At 37.3% G+C, this 18,510-nt stretch overlaps 1 protein-coding gene across 1 annotated transcript; it reads right to left on the reverse strand.

Moving 5' to 3' along the window:
• Window positions 1-1,581: 1,581 nt before the first annotated feature.
• On the reverse strand, window positions 1,582-15,592 carry LOC139730024 (uncharacterized). Its single transcript, XM_071640941.1, has 8 exons — window positions 15,467-15,592; window positions 8,022-8,091; window positions 7,476-7,590; window positions 6,474-6,552; window positions 5,386-5,468; window positions 4,098-4,154; window positions 3,238-3,375; window positions 1,582-2,579 (listed from the first exon to the last, which is right to left on the reverse strand). Exons 1-8 carry the CDS (start codon window positions 15,488-15,490, stop codon window positions 2,363-2,365), a joined length of 783 nt encoding a protein of 260 aa, XP_071497042.1. The 5' UTR covers window positions 15,491-15,592; the 3' UTR covers window positions 1,582-2,362.
• Between the last annotated feature and the right edge of the window lie 2,918 nt (window positions 15,593-18,510).

The raw sequence follows: 18,510 nt of genomic DNA on the forward strand, positions 1-18,510 counted from the left end.
AAACTTTTTGCTCCACAATTCACTTCATACCACTATGTTTTTGATTCATTCATAAAGTTCAGTTACATAGCCTGTGGAACTTAATAATTTGTATAAGTGCAAAAAGTGACATAAAACAAGCTTGATTAACAAACTTATTTTTACTGTGTACAGTATACATGAAGTATCATATCTATATGTATGTACTGTTGTGAAAAGAATCCTGGACTAAAATTCTCAGATGCAATTGTAAAGTTTGTATTAATGGTAACTGCAGCTCGAAAATTATAGTGACTCCATTAATATTTGTAATTGTGTGCAAATATCTGTGTATCTAACTACTCTTTCTGGGAATATGGTACACACAAACTACACCACAAAAATATGTCAATTTTGTATAACAAAAACAGTACCACATGGGAAGCACCTTAAGTCAAACAGTCACTCTTCTGATACTAGTAGCAAACATTACATACCACACTTATTTTGATATACACATAAAGACAAAATGAAAAGAGTAATAGAAATATAATCTGCTATTCAATTTCTCCGGCTTTCGGGGATATGAAATGACAAATATTGGATCTCATACTTTTGCATATGTTTCCTGTTGGTGGTAGACCCTGCATAGACCAATTATTGCTATTGTCGAACACAAGCCTGTCCTGATAAAAGAGGACAGATATGTAAGCTATGCAGAGCATATCTTCAAAAGTAAGTACCTTTCTACAGCTTACTGTGTTTTTTTTTAAGCCAGTTCTTGTATGCAAGATAAACCGTGACTTCATCACTATCAATACTTGCAAAATGTCTCTGAAGATTGGCTGATAGACCGAATTATTTTGCATGACTTCTGGTTATACATTACTCTTGATTTCAACTTGACATATCTAATACTGGTTGACAATACTATGAAAGTGTGGACATTTGTGAATGTTTTTTTTTTCTCTGCATATACACTACCAGATTTGAGTAATCTGATTCTGTTACGGTCAAAAAAGGCACAAACCCATGTCCATAAGTATGCAGACTATATCAACTCCTATGTATTCTTTAATTTGACTTCCTTATAATGGTACAGTCTCACCTTTACCCTTTCAGAAACTTGCATGTCATATTTCAAAAACATGTCTGTCACTATTTCTGCTTCATATCATATCTGATACTATATTGCAAAGTCTATCTAATATTTATTTAGTTACCTAGACAACTGACATCGCCATCAAATGGGTGGACAGACAAACGGATTGTAAACTGACAAACATTTATGATATACATTACATCCAAGGTGGGTTTCAGAAGTCTCATCACACACATGGTTTCTAAGACAAATCCAACAAGGATCGGTTCCTTGTGGTACCTTCCACCATTAGTCAAAAGGATGCCTGATACTCTACTGGAGTGATGCCACTGATCATTTTAAGATCTTCAGGGTTCCTTTTACTTTATCCTTGCATTATTTTTGCCTTGTACTTTACCCGTTGAGGACGGTTTGATTTTGCTACAACACACATTTCCCATAGACGCTTGCCCGAGTATATTCGGGACTCGTCCTCAATGGGTGAAAAAAAGAGCATGAGTGAGAAATAAAGTGGATCGGGTATGATGTGTGTACAATCACTTATTTTGGGACATACACAAGCACAAAAAACAATGGCTCTCTCAATATCTATAGGAAGCTTTGCTATTTGGGAGCTTTTGATTTTTTGCGACGGGGACGTTCAGCGAGAAAAAACATGTTCTGAGCATGCGCAGTATCATATCAAAGTTGATCTATTGATAGCTTGTGTCATCTCAGTTTTCACTATGCATTCTTGGCTATTTTTACATCTGCTCAATTCACGATGTAGAGAGCTACTTGATGCACCAATCACATGGGGGCGCCATTTTATTTTTTGTAGGTTGCATCTCAGCGTAATCTAAAGCTGCTTTTCAATACGACTCAGGGAAGAGGAGAACGTCCAGCTCAAGTGTCGTCTCAAACGTCCGCACCGCAAATCTAAAGCTCCCTATTACATGGGAGGAGGCAGAGAGAGTAGAAACCCCAGGACGGATCTGTGACAAAGCAACGCTACAAAAGTCACTCTCAATGCCCCCTGCCACACCCACTCCTGTATCCCATAGCAACGCAAAGTTACCCTCATTAAGGGTAGTCCCATCAGCTGCAACATCACTCTTCAGGCAAAATCAGCAACTGCCAGACATCCCAAAAACTTGTCTCTGAGCACAGCACAGAATTCATATTGAGATTTAAACATAGTTACACAAACAAGCGATATATAAAGTTGCCATTTGCTATGTACAGGATGAAACCGATGGGAAATCGTCAAATATACAGGTATGAACAGTTCTCATTATATTTGATTGGGCTAGGGAATGTCCGTCATTCTAAGACCTTAGCTAGAGATGAGATGGCTTTCTTGGAGCCTGATGAGGTGCCAAGGTAGGCGTGGCAAGTGATCTTCATATGGGCGCGGCTGACTTCGTTGATGTCTTTCAGCTGAGCGAGGTCCATCCGGTACCAGTCGTGCTTGGTGCGGTTGGCGTCGTACTTCTGCCTGTCCTGGGAATTGCTGCTGTATTTTGTATGCAGATCCTCCCTATGGTGGCCAAAAGTGTCAAATACCAATCAAGATCTTCAAAATCTCTTCTTTCATGGCTCTTTGTTGCTGGACCTACAATGTAAAAACTTTTCAAGAGATCTGTAAAATTTTGGCACTATGAAAACCTGTCGATTATCAGGCTGTCCATAATCAATCTGATAATCACCTGAAAATAATGCTTTTCTTGTTTCATTCCACTTTAAAAGTTCCTGACTAAATACATTTGTACTGTTTTGTATTTTTACTTAGTAACAGCTGATGAATGAATAAAATAAACTGAACACCCACAAAAAAGCTTCACAGTATTAAAGAAACACAATTCAAACATGGGCTTTAATACTTTTTATACATGAAATCATTGATATACTGGTCCATTTCAAACATTTCTTTGAATTCCACAGGATAGCATTTTATCAATTTGAATCAGACAGGCCTATACTCCCTTTTTGTGCCTATAATCTGTTATTCCTTGACAACCATTTTCTGGCTCTACAACAATACTTTGGCTTTCAGGGTTACAATTGATCTGAAGGAAGTAATACCATGTTCCAAATTGTGACTCAATAGTTGAAAATTATTGGGAATGAAATTCTACAGAAAGTACCACTCATCAACATTTTCAAGACTGTCTCTATGGTGGCCCCAGTTGGCTTACCTGAGTTTGGGGACATCCCCCCAGTTCAGCTGCCTTTCCTTCGCCATCTGGGGTCGGTTGAACTTGACTACTGGCCACTTGGGCAGCCTGGTGCTCCCCTTGGCTTCCCGGGCCTTCTCCCCACGGACTATCTTGGGACTATAAGCAGAATCAGAACACAGACATCCATAAACATATATACAATATCATATTTTGATTCATTTATTTGGGGTCATGCATTAGTTCTCTGTGACAGTGCAGAAATGTAATGTTATCTAGCTGCTGTATGGCATATTGGACATTCCAGATTATATCTTTGGAATTGACTACATACATACATACATAGTTGTCCATCTTTGATTTGTTTTTCCAAATCAAATCTGAAATCATAATTGTGAAACGGTTATATTTTTGCTCTACCTCTTTGTTTTCAATTGTTTTAATTTCATGTTACGCATTTCTTCAATGTTGGCTTGTTTTTGCACTTTGACTATATGAACTGTGTGGCACGGCACTTTGAGCACCCAGCTAAGGTACAATAGATATAAATACTTATTATCATCTTTGTCCTTATCAATAACAGTGCCACCAAAACCATTACCACAATCATCACCATGATCATCACCATGATCATCATCATTATCATTATCATTATCATAATTATCATTATACACCAAGCAACAGTCCTGCTCATCAACTTGTGTACAATCCAACATCATCATCATCATCACAATCATTGCCATCATCATTATCACCATAACCATCATCATCACCATCTTCATCACTGGCATCATCATTGTCGACATCATTATCAAGCATCATGCACCAGTCCTGCCTATCAACTTGTACATACAATCCGCCATGTATATCAAGGAACTTACACAGCATGTTCCTCCCTGGGAGACCTGGGTGTGGAAACTGGTACTGCATCCAGGGACCTGTAGAATGGCAACAGAGAGGACATAATTTAGTATCATCTATTATGGAGATAATGGTATGATGACAAATGATCCATCCCATTTTACTGATGAACAATATAGGGAGATGGCACTGAGTTGTGTCTGTGATGTATTACAGCATCATGGGCAGGGCTGGAGCAACCGGGGCCAAGCTCAGGCCCCCCCCCCACACTTTTCCCCCCTAATATCTAGGAATACGTAGGGTCTTACCACTTGGGGCCCCCCAATTTTTTTTTTTTTTACCCGGGGAAGTGGCACCATAAAAATGCGGTTTAGCTTCTTCTATTTTTTCTGCTTGTCAGCTGATTAAAGTGCGATGAACTTTTTTTTTGCTTTTTATTTGATTAACCCCCAGTAGTGGCACCAGAAAACAACAGTTAAGCATTTTTTTCTGTTTTCTCTAGTCAGTTGATAAAATCCGGAAGTGGTGCAAGAAATATAAACTAGCTGCCCCACCCCCCCCCCACCCCCATTTTAAAAACGCAGCATAGCCCTGAGAAGGAAATCAATGACAACTGGTGACTCAAGCCTAGCAAGTACATGCAAAAGCTTGCATGTCACTGACTAGCAAACCAGAAGTTGGCCTACAGTCAACTCCGCATACATTGATGGTGCACATGTTATGTTGAATAACTAGCTAAATCGATGAAAATAAAAAGTCACAATTCACATTCATAGCATCACATGTGCTATTCCTCTCACAAAAAAGTCGAAATATATTCCCTTTGTTTTCCTCAGACACATCAAGATAGACTTCTGCACAGTTGACTGTATAATAGGTACGTAGAGAACAAATATACAGTTTTCAAAATGGCTTTCATGTGCAAAAGTTTGAAATGAGCTAGGTTATTCGAACATTGTAGATCTATTTTGTAAAAATCATTACACATGGGCAAGGTCCATAAGTTTTCAAGAGATTAGACAAATGAAATATGAATCTGAATCAGCAGAAAGGTAAACAGTTGCTATGTTAAAAGTAAACAACATTTCTTGAGTGAGTGTTTTATTTTTCCCTCATCTATATTGTGTGCATGTGGTGGTGAGCATTGTGGGTTGGGTGACTGGCTACTTTTAACAGCCAAATGCAACATGCACAAAGAAATTATTCCAAAGTTCTACTCTATGTACCACTTTGGTTTCTGTATGCCATCACAGACATGTGTGTCAACGATTTCAAGAATGGGCAAGGGTATCTATATATCATACTCACTCGTCCATATTGTGGGATATCTCTGGATCGACGATACCAATTGCTGTCTTCCTAGTGATGTAGCCATGGCGAACATGTTCAGGCTGAAAACAGGCAAAAAAAAATTGGACGTGTTGCACTTACAAACTGTATCCTTCAGATATGTGATATAATTTTGATGATTTATTGCTTTTCCTCATTTCAATTAGCAGACCCCCAACAACAGTAAAAAAAAATAATAATAGCAAAATAAAAATTGATGTGATCCAAATTCAACCACACACTGCTAGACTGGAAACTGCAAATCGTTGCTGGGGTGACAAGACCTTGTATCTGCAATTTTGGTGAAAATGACTGTTCTGCATTTATGGTCAAATAATCGATTAAGTGATGTCCTGTCCAAATCCTAGCTGTGTTACCCCAAAAATGAAGCCACCATGGCACGTCAAAGGAATGGCTGTCCCATTCAGTATAGTGCTTTGACCACCATGTTTTTTGGCTCTCCTGAACATTTGACATTTTGTAGATTCAAGGTCTTGTCGCCCCAGGGACAAAATACTGGTACAGAGGGTCTGAGGTACACTTGTAGTCTTCAGTTCAAATGGATTAGATATCCAGCCCAAACTGCACTAAAGTACACAGGCAGGCAGCATAATCTATCTCAAAACTTTGCTTCAAATTGTGAGTGTACAGTCAAACTGGTGATGCATCATTTTTTTTTTTTAATTTGATATCAATCAAAAACATTTTCTGTGGTTTCAGGTCTGTTCAAAGCTGTTGATATACTTTTAATAATTAATTTAATTTGATTATTAAAACTATTAAGATTATTATTGAATAACTTCATTATTTAAAAATTAAGTGAGATCAAAGCATTGACATAATCAAAGCTGTATATTCATTCTAACTATACTGCCACTGACGTAAGAAGACATCCCCTAAAGCTCCCCCCAAAAACTACATGTTATATGCTCCTGCTATGTTGACATGCCAATATTGTTTGTTACTACTACTGTGGAGTCAATAATCATATTGAATGAGCTCTTGCATTGGGTCTTTGGATATAAATCCTTTGAAGGTTTCAGTTCATGAATTGATAGATTACTCACATAATCCAGTAGAAAGCTGACGGTGTACGTGTTGTAGTAGGGCTCTAAGCTGGTCCAGATGAAGGGGGTGTATTCCTTGCTGTAAAACAAAATTTAAAACTTAAAATGTTGGACATCTGTGAAAGTTTGCATTCTGGACTATAATCTAAAGACTCAGAAGAATATCAATAAATATAGTATATTCATCGAGCAAAAAAAAAAAGAGAAAAAGGATCAACCTAGTATGGGCAGGCTATCATTAGGTGACTCGGGAATTCTATTGCCTTTGTTAGGACAATCTCCTGCACTCATTCTCAACTCCTGCAATATGGACCACGGCAGGGCAATATATTTTAATGTGACGCTCAAGGGTAACTAATATCCTATGATTATCTTTCATTATGAGAAATATCACACTGACATTGAATATGACCACACCTGACTTGTTTCAGTATCAGAAATCAGAAGCAGAGTCAAATGTCATAACCAGATAATCACATGATTGATGGGCAGCCTTTTACTTTGAACACAAAAGCAACTCACTAGATGTCAAACAGTGGCGGATCCAGGAGGGGGCACACCGGATACGTGCCCCCCCCCCTTTAGATTTGTTTTTGAACAAAAGAAATAAAAAGACATAGAATAAAGGGGAGCATGCGGCCCTATAATTTTGCATTCTGTTTTTTTTAAAGAAACCATTCTGGACAGCCAATTGTATTGCACTTAAGCCTTTTTTTTTTTCTTGTTAGGTGATTAACCCCAGAAGTGGTATGATAAAATACCGGTTCAGGTCTTTTTTTCTTTTCTTTTTTTTGCTTAGTGGCACCAGAAACATAAACTGCTTTGCACTCAGCCCTTTAGGAATTCCTGGATCTGCTGCGGTGTCAAATCAGTATGGATAATGGATCTTTTTTCTTCTTCATTTTTTTAGATGCACTGGTTCTTTTTTTTTCCTGCGTAGAGATAAACAAGTCACAGGACCTGTTGAGTTAGACCCTCGCAATTAGAATTAAAGGGACTCACTATTCGGGATGCTTGATCCTTGTCTTTTCTACATCCAGGCTGTCACGGAGACGGTTGAACTCTGCCGCAATGAAAGCCTTATTCCTCTTGTCTCTTGGGCTGGCTTCATCTGATTCTAAGATCAAACAGAAACAAATGGAAATGTTAGTCAAAGGCTAAACATTTTTAATCTGTCAAGTCTTAAGAAACCACACATCTGTGTTTCTATGCTGTATTTTGTCTATTATGATATCCACCATTCATTGCCAGTATTTGAGTTCTATTCTGGTCTTATACCACTGTCTACCTAAGTTGAAGAACTATCAAAGCCTGTAAAATCTTGACATCCATAACTGATGCATGGACTGGTAATACATTCTAGATGATTGAAAAACATCTTTTTGCAAAAAACAACAAATCTTTGCTTTTGTTTCCGATTTTGAGCAAATTTAATGACTTGTATCAGTTCCATCTAATTTTTGAAATTTCATACCAAAATTATCAAATTATTAGAGTGGCGTCAAAACCGAGCAAGTTTCATTGTGATTAAATGAAGAATTTATTCACCTTTTGCCCCCTCATCTTTCTTCTCTTTCTCCGCTGGAGGCTGTTCCTCTGCTTGCTGTTCTTGTGAAACCTGAAATCATAATGTCAGAAAAATACATACACTGACTGACTGTACAATCGCACATACGTGTACCAATACAGTATCAAGATACAGTTGTACTTTATAGAAAGAGTTCATTTCAAACAGTTGGCCCACTTGAACATTTCTTTTTATAGGATAGTGGTAACTCAACCGTGTACAGGAGTGTACACAGAGATAGACAGAGAGAGGGGGAGGGGGAGGGGGAGGGGTGGAGAGGGAGGGCAAGCGGAGAGGGAGAGAGGGGGGCAGGTGGAGAGTCGTATTCTTTATCATACAATTGTACATTCTGCATTAATTTAGTGCATGAATACATGTTGCATTCACTGAGACTACACAGCTGATCAATTGTTGTCTTGCTGTTGTTATGGTAACTGCACGCTACAGTTGAGAGCACTTTGTTAAGTACTAAAAACACGGTCATGGCCTATACAGTGTGACGGTTAATGAAACATGAAATGTCAAATACCACAGAAGAAAGCTAATTAATGAGACTTTACAAAATGTACATTAAATATATAATGAGATTGACAGACAGACAGACAGACAGTGGATACAGCAGACGAAGAGAGTGGTGGGGAAAGATGAACAGTGACTCATTCAATCAAAATTTATAAGCAGTGGCAGATCCAGGGAGGACCACACCAGGCCCCCTTTATTTTTTGTTGGAACAAAAGAAATAAAAAGAAAAAATGGGGGAGGGGTGTGTGCCCCCCCCCCCCTTTAATTTTGTAAACGCTCCCCCTCTTTACGGAATTCCTGGATCCGCCCCTGATAAACCTTCTCTAAACATACAAGTGGCAATACAAAAGCATCATTATTATGGTCTGGGACTGCTCAGTACAAAATGTACGTACGCTTCGGATATATCATGCATTAAAAGATGCATATATATTGCGAAAACAGCAGTGAGTGGGTTCAAATATACATACCCAGCATTGAAAAGACTCATTTGCATTTGAAATCAATCTATGAGACCTACATACATGTATAATATTCAAAACATTGCTTGTCGGCTTTTCATTCAGTAAACCACAACAGAATATTTCCTGTGTTGAGCATTGTCAAATTTCTAACAGTGTGTCGCCGGCTATAGGTGAGGTTAATCTTGCTAATCGCTCATAAAGGGCAGGTGTCAGAGATGATATCTAACCTGGGAATCCATACCTTTGTGAGTGATCACACATAGTCTAGATATGTACAACGTGTAGCTTTAATTGCTGATACAGCTGGAAGTCGGTAGATAGGCAAATTAACCAATTGGAAAGAGTATACCAGAAGTACAATAGTCAAGCCCCCATTATAAATGCTTACTTAATAATAGATCATGATGACCGAGTGTACTCTTCTCTCACACCTGTGCGGACAACAGTTTGTACGAGCTCATTACCTCTCACTTTGTTACTTGAGTGATTGTACTGCCAAAGAAATGTTCACCCATACCGTACTTAAAGGACCCTTTATGGTTTGTCAATTATGGCAATGCATTCTACCAGTTAAAGGCCCTGTCTACCTTTGAGAGCAGTGATTTAAAAGAACGTTCAAGATATCACTTTTGATGCATTATTACAACAGTAACATTTGTAGGTCAGTTGTATCACAAAACATAAAATTTTGCAATAAAGCCTAAAATATATGGAGATATCACTATTTTTATTAATCCCTAACTGTTGCCTAAGCTGGAAACATTTTTATTAGAACTATTGTTCACATTTTGTATATCTAACGATACTTAACATTGATTATACTGGTTCAATTGTTTACACTGGCTGTTTCTATCCCAAACTCACATTCTAGAACTATTTTGAAGCACTATGCTGAGTTTTTGTTTCATCTGTAAATGGTAAATTATGCCTTTAAAGTAATTAGTTCTTCTGTTTTTAACTTGGTTGATATGCATTAGAATGGCTGGAATGTAACTAAACAAGATATACGATGTACTATATATACATCATGTAGATGCCTACTGTACATTTGTACAACTATAATACAAGAGTATTTTTTGGGGGAAAAAGAAGAAGAAATTATGGCACTAATACTGTAGTATACTGTACGATCAGCTGTCATATAAATAGGAGTAATGGTTGCTCTTCACTTGTTTAATGTCATGCTAGGAATTGAAGTGTACAAGGTTGTGATTGATTGTCACACTTTTTTTCCTTCTTATTATTGGCCTTTGATACAAAATTTACAATGTACCTTTTTCATGATCTTGGTTCTTCGCTATAAATAGTAATGCTTCAAAATGTGTACTTTCCGTATGTAATGGATGCATGCTCTTTAAACTATAGTACCTCAATTGGGCATTAAGGGTTCAACAAGTGCATAGTACACTGTATCTCAGCCTGAACCCATTTTCTGTTTAAACATAGACCTATCACTAAATACAGAACATGCTCAGTGATGTTAACATTATACTGGTACACTGTATGTAACATGCAATTGGGACCAGAATGTGCAATACATTGTACTATACACAAAAGTGCAAGTTAATAATGATAGGTTGTATTCATAATGAAAGAAGTGTGGTACATGTAGCACAAATTGTAAACGTGCACACTGTATGGAAAATGGCATTCAATCCAAAATATTCAATGTATTCCTACAGCTGTATACACGTACATGCCAGTATTTGTAAAGCAATTACACATGTGTCATTTTAGAAATACTTGTGAAACCCATACCATTTTTTAAAATTCTTTTTATTTTTATTTTTTTGTCCAGCAAAGTATCAATTTGACGAGCTGGTTGATTGTGTATTTGAACTTTGGGACATGTGTGAGGCCACTAATTTTATGAGTGATGGTGCATGCAAGACATTTTACACAATAGTACATACACAGTATACATGTACAATTGTATGTTAAGAAGAACATGGCATACATTAAATTGTACATGTACTTTTGAGCTTCTTTATTAGATAAGTAATCATTGCAATCAAGCATCAATTCATCCACATATTTCTGTTTACTTGGTGAGCAGGATAACTCATTCATAACATATACACTATAGGCCCAAAACCACTATTTCGGCGCAATTGGTCAAAAATCGTGTCGCTTATGTTCCTACTCACCTAGGAGAGATAAAAAGCTCTTTCAAAATGCCCCTGTGATTTTATGTGATGCCAAGGGACATATAAACAAAAACTGAAATTATTTCGAAGGCGAAATTATACCACTAAGCCATTGGTGGAGGGTTAAGTTCGGCCAACAGGCTTAAAAGTGCATGTCGCCAACGATGATTTTTAATGTTTTCTCAACTTTGTGGGAAAATATGAGCATAAAGAGGAAGCTTACTCACGGTTTCAGAAAAGTGGCTTAAGGTTCTATGAAAACCTAACACAACTTTTTAAACTAAACTATTCTTTATCAACAAAATAACTGATGGAAATGTGTCGCCAGATCCGCTGAAACATACGTTACCATCTTTGTACTGCCAACTTGGTTATGCTATTACAGTGAGTACTACACAATTGTATTGTTTTTCTGACCAAAAGGGGTGTAAGTTTATGTTAAAAGATATTTCATCACTCAGCTTCAAAAGACATGCGACTGCTAATCTCGCAAATATAGATTTTAAAAAGGTAGATTTAAGAGAAGTAACATACGTTACCATCTTTGTAAAAAGTATGAAGGTGCATGGCTCTGAATGATTGTTCCAGAGTTGAGACTAATGGAGTAGATTGTCGTCATACCCATGGGTGGCAAAAGATTCATTATTATGTTGCTAACTTATACGATTTAATCCACAAGTGTAACATACGTGATGTAACTTACGTTACCACCAAATGACAGAAAGCTTAATTACACCATTAATTACCACCTAAATGTACATTTCTCGAATCTGTGCCATCGATTTGAGGTCATGGGATAGCTCAGCAACTTCTTTCAATGGCATCTTGAGCATTGGCAGCGCGCAAAATACCTTTACATGATGTGTTGAAAAAATGAGCAAGTATTTGATTGTTGGAAATGTGTTGTTGTTTTTCATAGAATCATGCTTTACTTCTGTTTATTGTGTCTTTATTAAGTCAGTAGATTCCACCGTAAAAATCAAGTTATTGCTTTGCTGTACAGGTTTATTCTTTTGAAATAAATCACTCAATTTATTACGTAACGTATGTTTCAAATTTTGGTAACGTAAGTTTCAAGATGTTGTCATGTTGATAACAGACAATCCACAGAAAAGCCCATTTAATTTGAGACAATTTAATTGCTGCAGTTATGATGTTGATGAGTTTCTCCGTCAAAACATATCAAATTTATTTACAGCTGTGTGTTCTTGTTTGTTAGGAGGATGCAGTAAAAGGGGACATAATCATAGTATCTTTGAAAAAAAAATCGTTTGATGGGCGTTGATGTTCAACTTGGCTTTAATGATGTCATATTCCAGGTATAAACAATGAATTTAACATTGTTTTAAGAAAATTCAATGAATAGCTAATAAACTTAGGGAATACGCAGATCTCTACTTCAAAACTATTGGATCAGGTCCCTGCATTAATATAGTAACGTAAGTTTCTAGTTTTGGTAACGTAAGTTTCATCAATTCATGTCATTGAAAAAGGATATTTTAGAGAATGTGCGTGGATAAAAATAACATTTAATTGTTCTAGAACTATAGTTGAAGGAATTCCATAGGGAAATAAGTCTTTTCAATTATATTTATCTTCGGTTATCATAAATCAATATGGTGACTTACTACAACCTGACTATTTTTAACGGAGAAAATTAACTCAAATTTGTGTCGTTATATCGTTGATGATCTCAAAGTTAAGAAAAACACACTTTGAATGAAGAAAAGGTAACAAAAATACATGTGCATTAAAGAAATGTAATTTTAACTATTACTGAGTATACCATCATAGATCAGGCCTACATGATAATAATAATGCTAATAATAATTATAGTGATGTATGTTTCAGTAAGATATATGTTTAAGACATCAACATTTTTTTTTGTTCTTCCTTCTCGTTGAAGTTAATGCAGTTGCAATGGGGAAGAGCAGTGCTAAGATTAAAACCCCACAGGGAACGTATAAGCTGCAATCAGATTGGCGAAAAATCATATCTCTAAGCAAAGATTCAAGAAAAAAAAATATGTACCCGTCGCGTAGTTGACAAAAAAAAAGAAGCAAAGTCACGCATCTTTTTTTTTTATTTACCCTACCAGGGTAACTATAGGGGAGGGGGTTCGAGGTCCCCCGCCCCTTTGCCAGCAGTCAAAATATAAACAAAAGGAAATAAAAAGAAAAAATGAATCGCAGAATCCTCCTCCCCAGTTTGAAATAAACAAATAAAAAAACATGAAATTTGGCTTGTACTGGCAGCACAGAATTAAGCTGAAGCCTTTCTTTATATTTCTTCAATTTTCTTTTCTTTCTTTTTTTTTCTTGCTTGCCAGTCGATGAAACCCGGTAAAAGAAATTAAACAAAAGAAAAAATGGCACGGGAGCTTTTATTTTTCTCCCTGTCAGGTGATTAAAACTGGAAGTAGTCGACTTTTTCTAACTCTGACCACATCCCCCACCCCATGAAAATCCTACTTACGGGCCTGCCTGTAATCATTATCAGTACCTTTGTTGTGCACGTATAGCAACTTGTCCTTTCACTTTTCTTTTGAAAGATTCAAAAACATTTTTCCATGCAGGAGACAATTTCCAGATACGGCAAGAATTATTAATGCAAGACTTGTTATTCTTGTTATCGTTGTGGATTATACTGTCTTATGCATACATAACAAGGACAATCGAGTACATCATTTCACTAATGACAATTTCATTCATCCTACCCAGTATTGTGCTAATGCAACTATGTAATTTGACGTTATTTCATCGACCTCATTTGCCATAGTCAACTTAGTATAAGTGGTCATTTATTTAATTAACAAAGAACATTTCTTGGTTCCTTCTGTCCATATCTCTTGTTTACCGAGTTCAGAAATTTCAAATACAAGCAATACGGCGTTATTGTTCATTATGAAGCACTTTAATAGAGTAACCATCTCGTTTCTGCCGTTTCTTGTTTCATTGTACAAGTGTTAAAATTTTGTGAATACTATTGTATTGAAACTGCTATTTTCAAACTGTTCCTACATAGAATAACTGTTGCGACAGCAAAGTTATGGAGTCTGTAAAGTTATGGATTCGAAACATATCTTTCAACAGCATGAAGTGACAGCTGAAGATAACAAGTTACAAGACATCAATATTAAGATAACACGTTACAAGACGTCAAGCATACGAAAACTTCCATTATGATAAAATTGAAATGAAACCTACGTTACCCACCACTCGTTTTATATTACACGCACATCATGACAATATTTTCGTCCGTGAAAGCACGTGAAAGCATGTTCCCAACTCTTATCATTTTAATGCCATAAATTCATAAGTATGAAGCCAATTGTCTTCAAAATATCAACAGTAACGGATTAATGTTCTACCCCAGAGTTTATACGCGGACATGTTATAAAGTCTTGCAGTTTTACAACTATTTCAATTGTAATTTTTTGAGAATTGTATCACCATGATATTGCGACATCTTGTTATAATATACGTTCACTTAGAGTTGACGAGAAATTAATGTAAGAATATATACCAAAACCAAAAAGAAAAAGTACCAAAATCAGTTGCACATGTAGTAGTATTATCTTTGTAACTTACGTTACATTGACGTGAAACATACGTTACGTGGAATCTGACGAATATATTTTTGCGCACATAGATTCACATGTTTCATCGATGATACTCAAGAAGTGGCTGGCAATTTGGGACTGATAAATGTTGAAAATATTTTCTGAAGAAAGTCTGACATCAAATTATCGAGAAAACAAATGAACATTACATGAAATAAGATTTAACACAATAGGACATGCTGTGTTCAGTATAGCATACAGGTCATTTGCCATCCTTCCCATCTGCAGGCAGCATTTACAAACATGGCAGCCGATGGTATACTTCACATCTGACGCATAATTATCTCAGTCATAGACTGTAGTCACCAATCTTAAAGCATTTGAAATAGAATGACATTGGTAACGTATGTTACATGATGAAATCTACGCCCTATGAAAGAAATTATCACACCACAAAAATAAAGCAAGATTGTGTGTTCATATTTTTCAACTACAAACTTGAATATTTGTGTCATAGATTGGTATAAAAATGAAACCTATTCTAAAAACTTTAATTTTCGCGTTTTGCGATTGTCCAATTGTGCCGAAATAGTGGTTTTGGGCCTATACAAGTTACAACAGAAAGCTACACAGCACAAGAACTGCGGACAGTCTATTCCACATACGAACACTCTGAAACTTCACAAAGAAAAAAAGAAAGTGCGTAGAGACAAAGAATAAGAACTACTTACTTCTTCTTTTTCTTGATCTGACATGTTTATGATATTTCCGTCTGACACGATGCAATTATTTGTCCACACCTCCAAATCGTGCTTCTAAACTGCAAGATAGAGTGGGTTTGTGCACCTGTTGCAGTTGTTGGTAGGGGTAAAGTTGCGTTGCGACACTGTTTAACAGGGGCAAAGTTCCAGTGAGATTACCCTACCATGCGATGCGTGTGATTTAGCATTGCTGTGCTGAATAGGTCCAGTGCGCGTGTGTGCGACGTAAACAATAGCAGCGGTAGCGCCATAGCAACTGCGCGCCCATTGACAAGTTGTGATAATCAATCCGGGCGGAACTTCAATAGCTGCTTGCATGCTACCCAACCCCGCTCACACACACAGTGTAAAGAGCTCTCTTGACCTATTAGCCCACTACCGGCTTATTACAGCTTCTATGTATTCTGGCTTGGCTCATTAACCACTTTCCTTAGCTCAATTAATTTTGAGATCACATGCCCGTGTTAATTTGTGCTTTCTATCAGGCATTATCGTCACATATTAAATTTTGCACAGGGGAGTAATTGAGGTTGCCCGTAACAACAGCTACCGCTGTCACATGAAACCTGAAAAGTGTGTGTATGCGTGGGGTATTACAGAGAACATGACCATACCGATGGTACTTCGAGTGTCATGGGCATGCCGATAGTTATATCTCTAACAGGTGATCATTTGGTCAAATACGACTCAAATAACTTCATACACTTAAAACCAAAAGATAAAGTGATGGGTCTCGAAAACAAACAGGCAAACTATTTATACATGACAATAATATTCATGATAGATACGATACAAGATAAAGTGTTCTCTCTAAATTCTGTAGATTGAAAGTTAGTCTAATAGATTGTAGTCAGGGACCAATCCAAAATTGGATGAAAGTTTCAATCGAATAAGATTGAATTCTAACTCTTTTAGATTGAAAACTTCAATCCAACTTTTGGATTGGTCCCTGACTACAATCTCTTTCAATCTAAGGAATATATATAGAGTGTTTACTTAATGGTTATTCAATAAATTCAATGTTCCTTTATTGAATGGAATTTATTCAAGTTTACACCCACTTCATTTCAAAGATATATCTTATAGACTTTTATTGTTATACGTGCCGCCCCCCCCCCCCCCGTGCGCGTGTTTTTTTTAGACGGCACAGATTGGGGAAACTAAAAATCTATCGGGGACCCTATCCCTAAACCTAACCCTAATCCTAATCCTAACCCTAACCATCAAACCCTAACCCTAACCCTAACCCTAACCCTAACCCTAACCCCAACCCTGACCCTAACCCTAACCCTAACCATAACCAAAAACCCTAACCCAACGTTTTTCCCATAGGTTTAACACGCGCCATGCCTTAATCTGTGCCGTCTTAAAAAAAAAAACGCCCCCGTGCCCCCCCCCCCCTTTCCCGGGAGCGTGTTTTTTTTAGACGGCACAGATTGGGGAAACTAAAAATCTATCGGGGACCCTATCCCTAAACCTAACCCTAATCCTAATCCTAACCCTAACCATCAAACCCTAACCCTAACCCTAACCCTAACCCCAACCCTAACCCTAACCCTAACCATAACCATAACCAAAAACCCTAACCCAACGTTTTTCCCATAGGTTTAACACGCGCCATGCCCCAATCTGTGCCGTCTTTAAAAAAACGCTTCCCGGGAAATATATTCCTACAACTTTAGAATCTAACCTGGCAATATGTAGTACAGCAGTAGTGCCCTTGTAGCGGCGTTGCTCCAAAGGTTTTTAATTAGTTCTTATTCTGCACCTCACAAGAACGTACAATAAAACACAAGAAAAAAATATGTCGTAACTTTATAAACTGAATGGTTGTTTTCGTGAAGAATGTGATTATATGTTTCTTTGTTTTTTGTACTGCAATAGAAAAATTTAAATAGTTCAATACATTCTCGAAGAAATAAAAACAACAGTTTCAAAATGTTGAGCACGTCTATTGAATAGGTGTCACGGAATCTTACAGATTTGTTTACATTTCAAAGGATGCCCATATTTTGGTTAAGTTTTTACTTGGATAATGTCATTTATGTTATCACAATGACTTTTCACTCTTTAGGGAGCTAAGGAGTGCTCTTTTTGTCAAATATTGTTTGTTTCAGTATATCAACCGACCTATATAAAATGTTATCTGCATACTTTTTTTAAATGTCATCTTGATACACCATAGTATTCGGAGTAATGCATAGTGCCGATCATACAAGGCCGATACACTGAGAAGTAGGACCCTATATCTAGCAAAATCATGAACTGCTGAAGCTGTTCCACGCCAGCAATAAAGGTGCAATAATGATCAAACGCATAATGTATATTTTCTTTGTTACAATAAGCTGACCGTTCCCTGCAGATAGACTGATATTTAGACCTACCAATAATCAAGCTTTGGCAGTACTGTACATGATTCATGTAGTCACAATAATGATCTATGCATGGCTATATGTCTACAAAAAACGAAACGAACATGTTGAAGAGGTCTTCGCAATGCTATTTTATCTTCTGTTAATTTCTTGGAAAGATGTAGGCCCTATCAACTTGCTAAGATCCTCCCTATGCACTTGCTAAACTGTCTCCGGTACAAGACCAGTGTCCTACGCTACGGTACAGTATCTTATTTTATGCCGGAAAACTGCCCCACGAACGGAAGCTCCAGCTCACCTGAGCTACACTGTAGCTAGCTCGAGCCACACGACACACACGCGTGACTCACTGATATCTATAGAAAGAATCCTAGATATCTTATTGGTCAATCACTTTGAAGCCCTTATAACACCATCTTAGATTCGTGCGTACGCAACTCGTGATGTAGGTGACAGTCTCGCTTTGCTGGAAAAGGCGTGCACGTCCCCATAGAATTTGTGTGGTTACATGGTGGTATAGCGGCTTCATTCGTACACGTCAGCGTGAACAGCCCTGGCGGTCCAATGAGACATCCAGATACTTCTTATAGAGATCAGTGGCGTGACTAGCTGTGCGTGGCCTGTGTCTGTACTAGAATTGCC

The sequence above is a fragment of the Diadema antillarum genome, unplaced genomic scaffold (assembly GCF_040938485.1).
Source record: "Diadema antillarum isolate AM-2024a unplaced genomic scaffold, OU_Dant_1.0 seq00000286_RagTag, whole genome shotgun sequence".
Lineage (NCBI taxonomy): Eukaryota > Metazoa > Echinodermata > Echinoidea > Diadematoida > Diadematidae > Diadema > Diadema antillarum.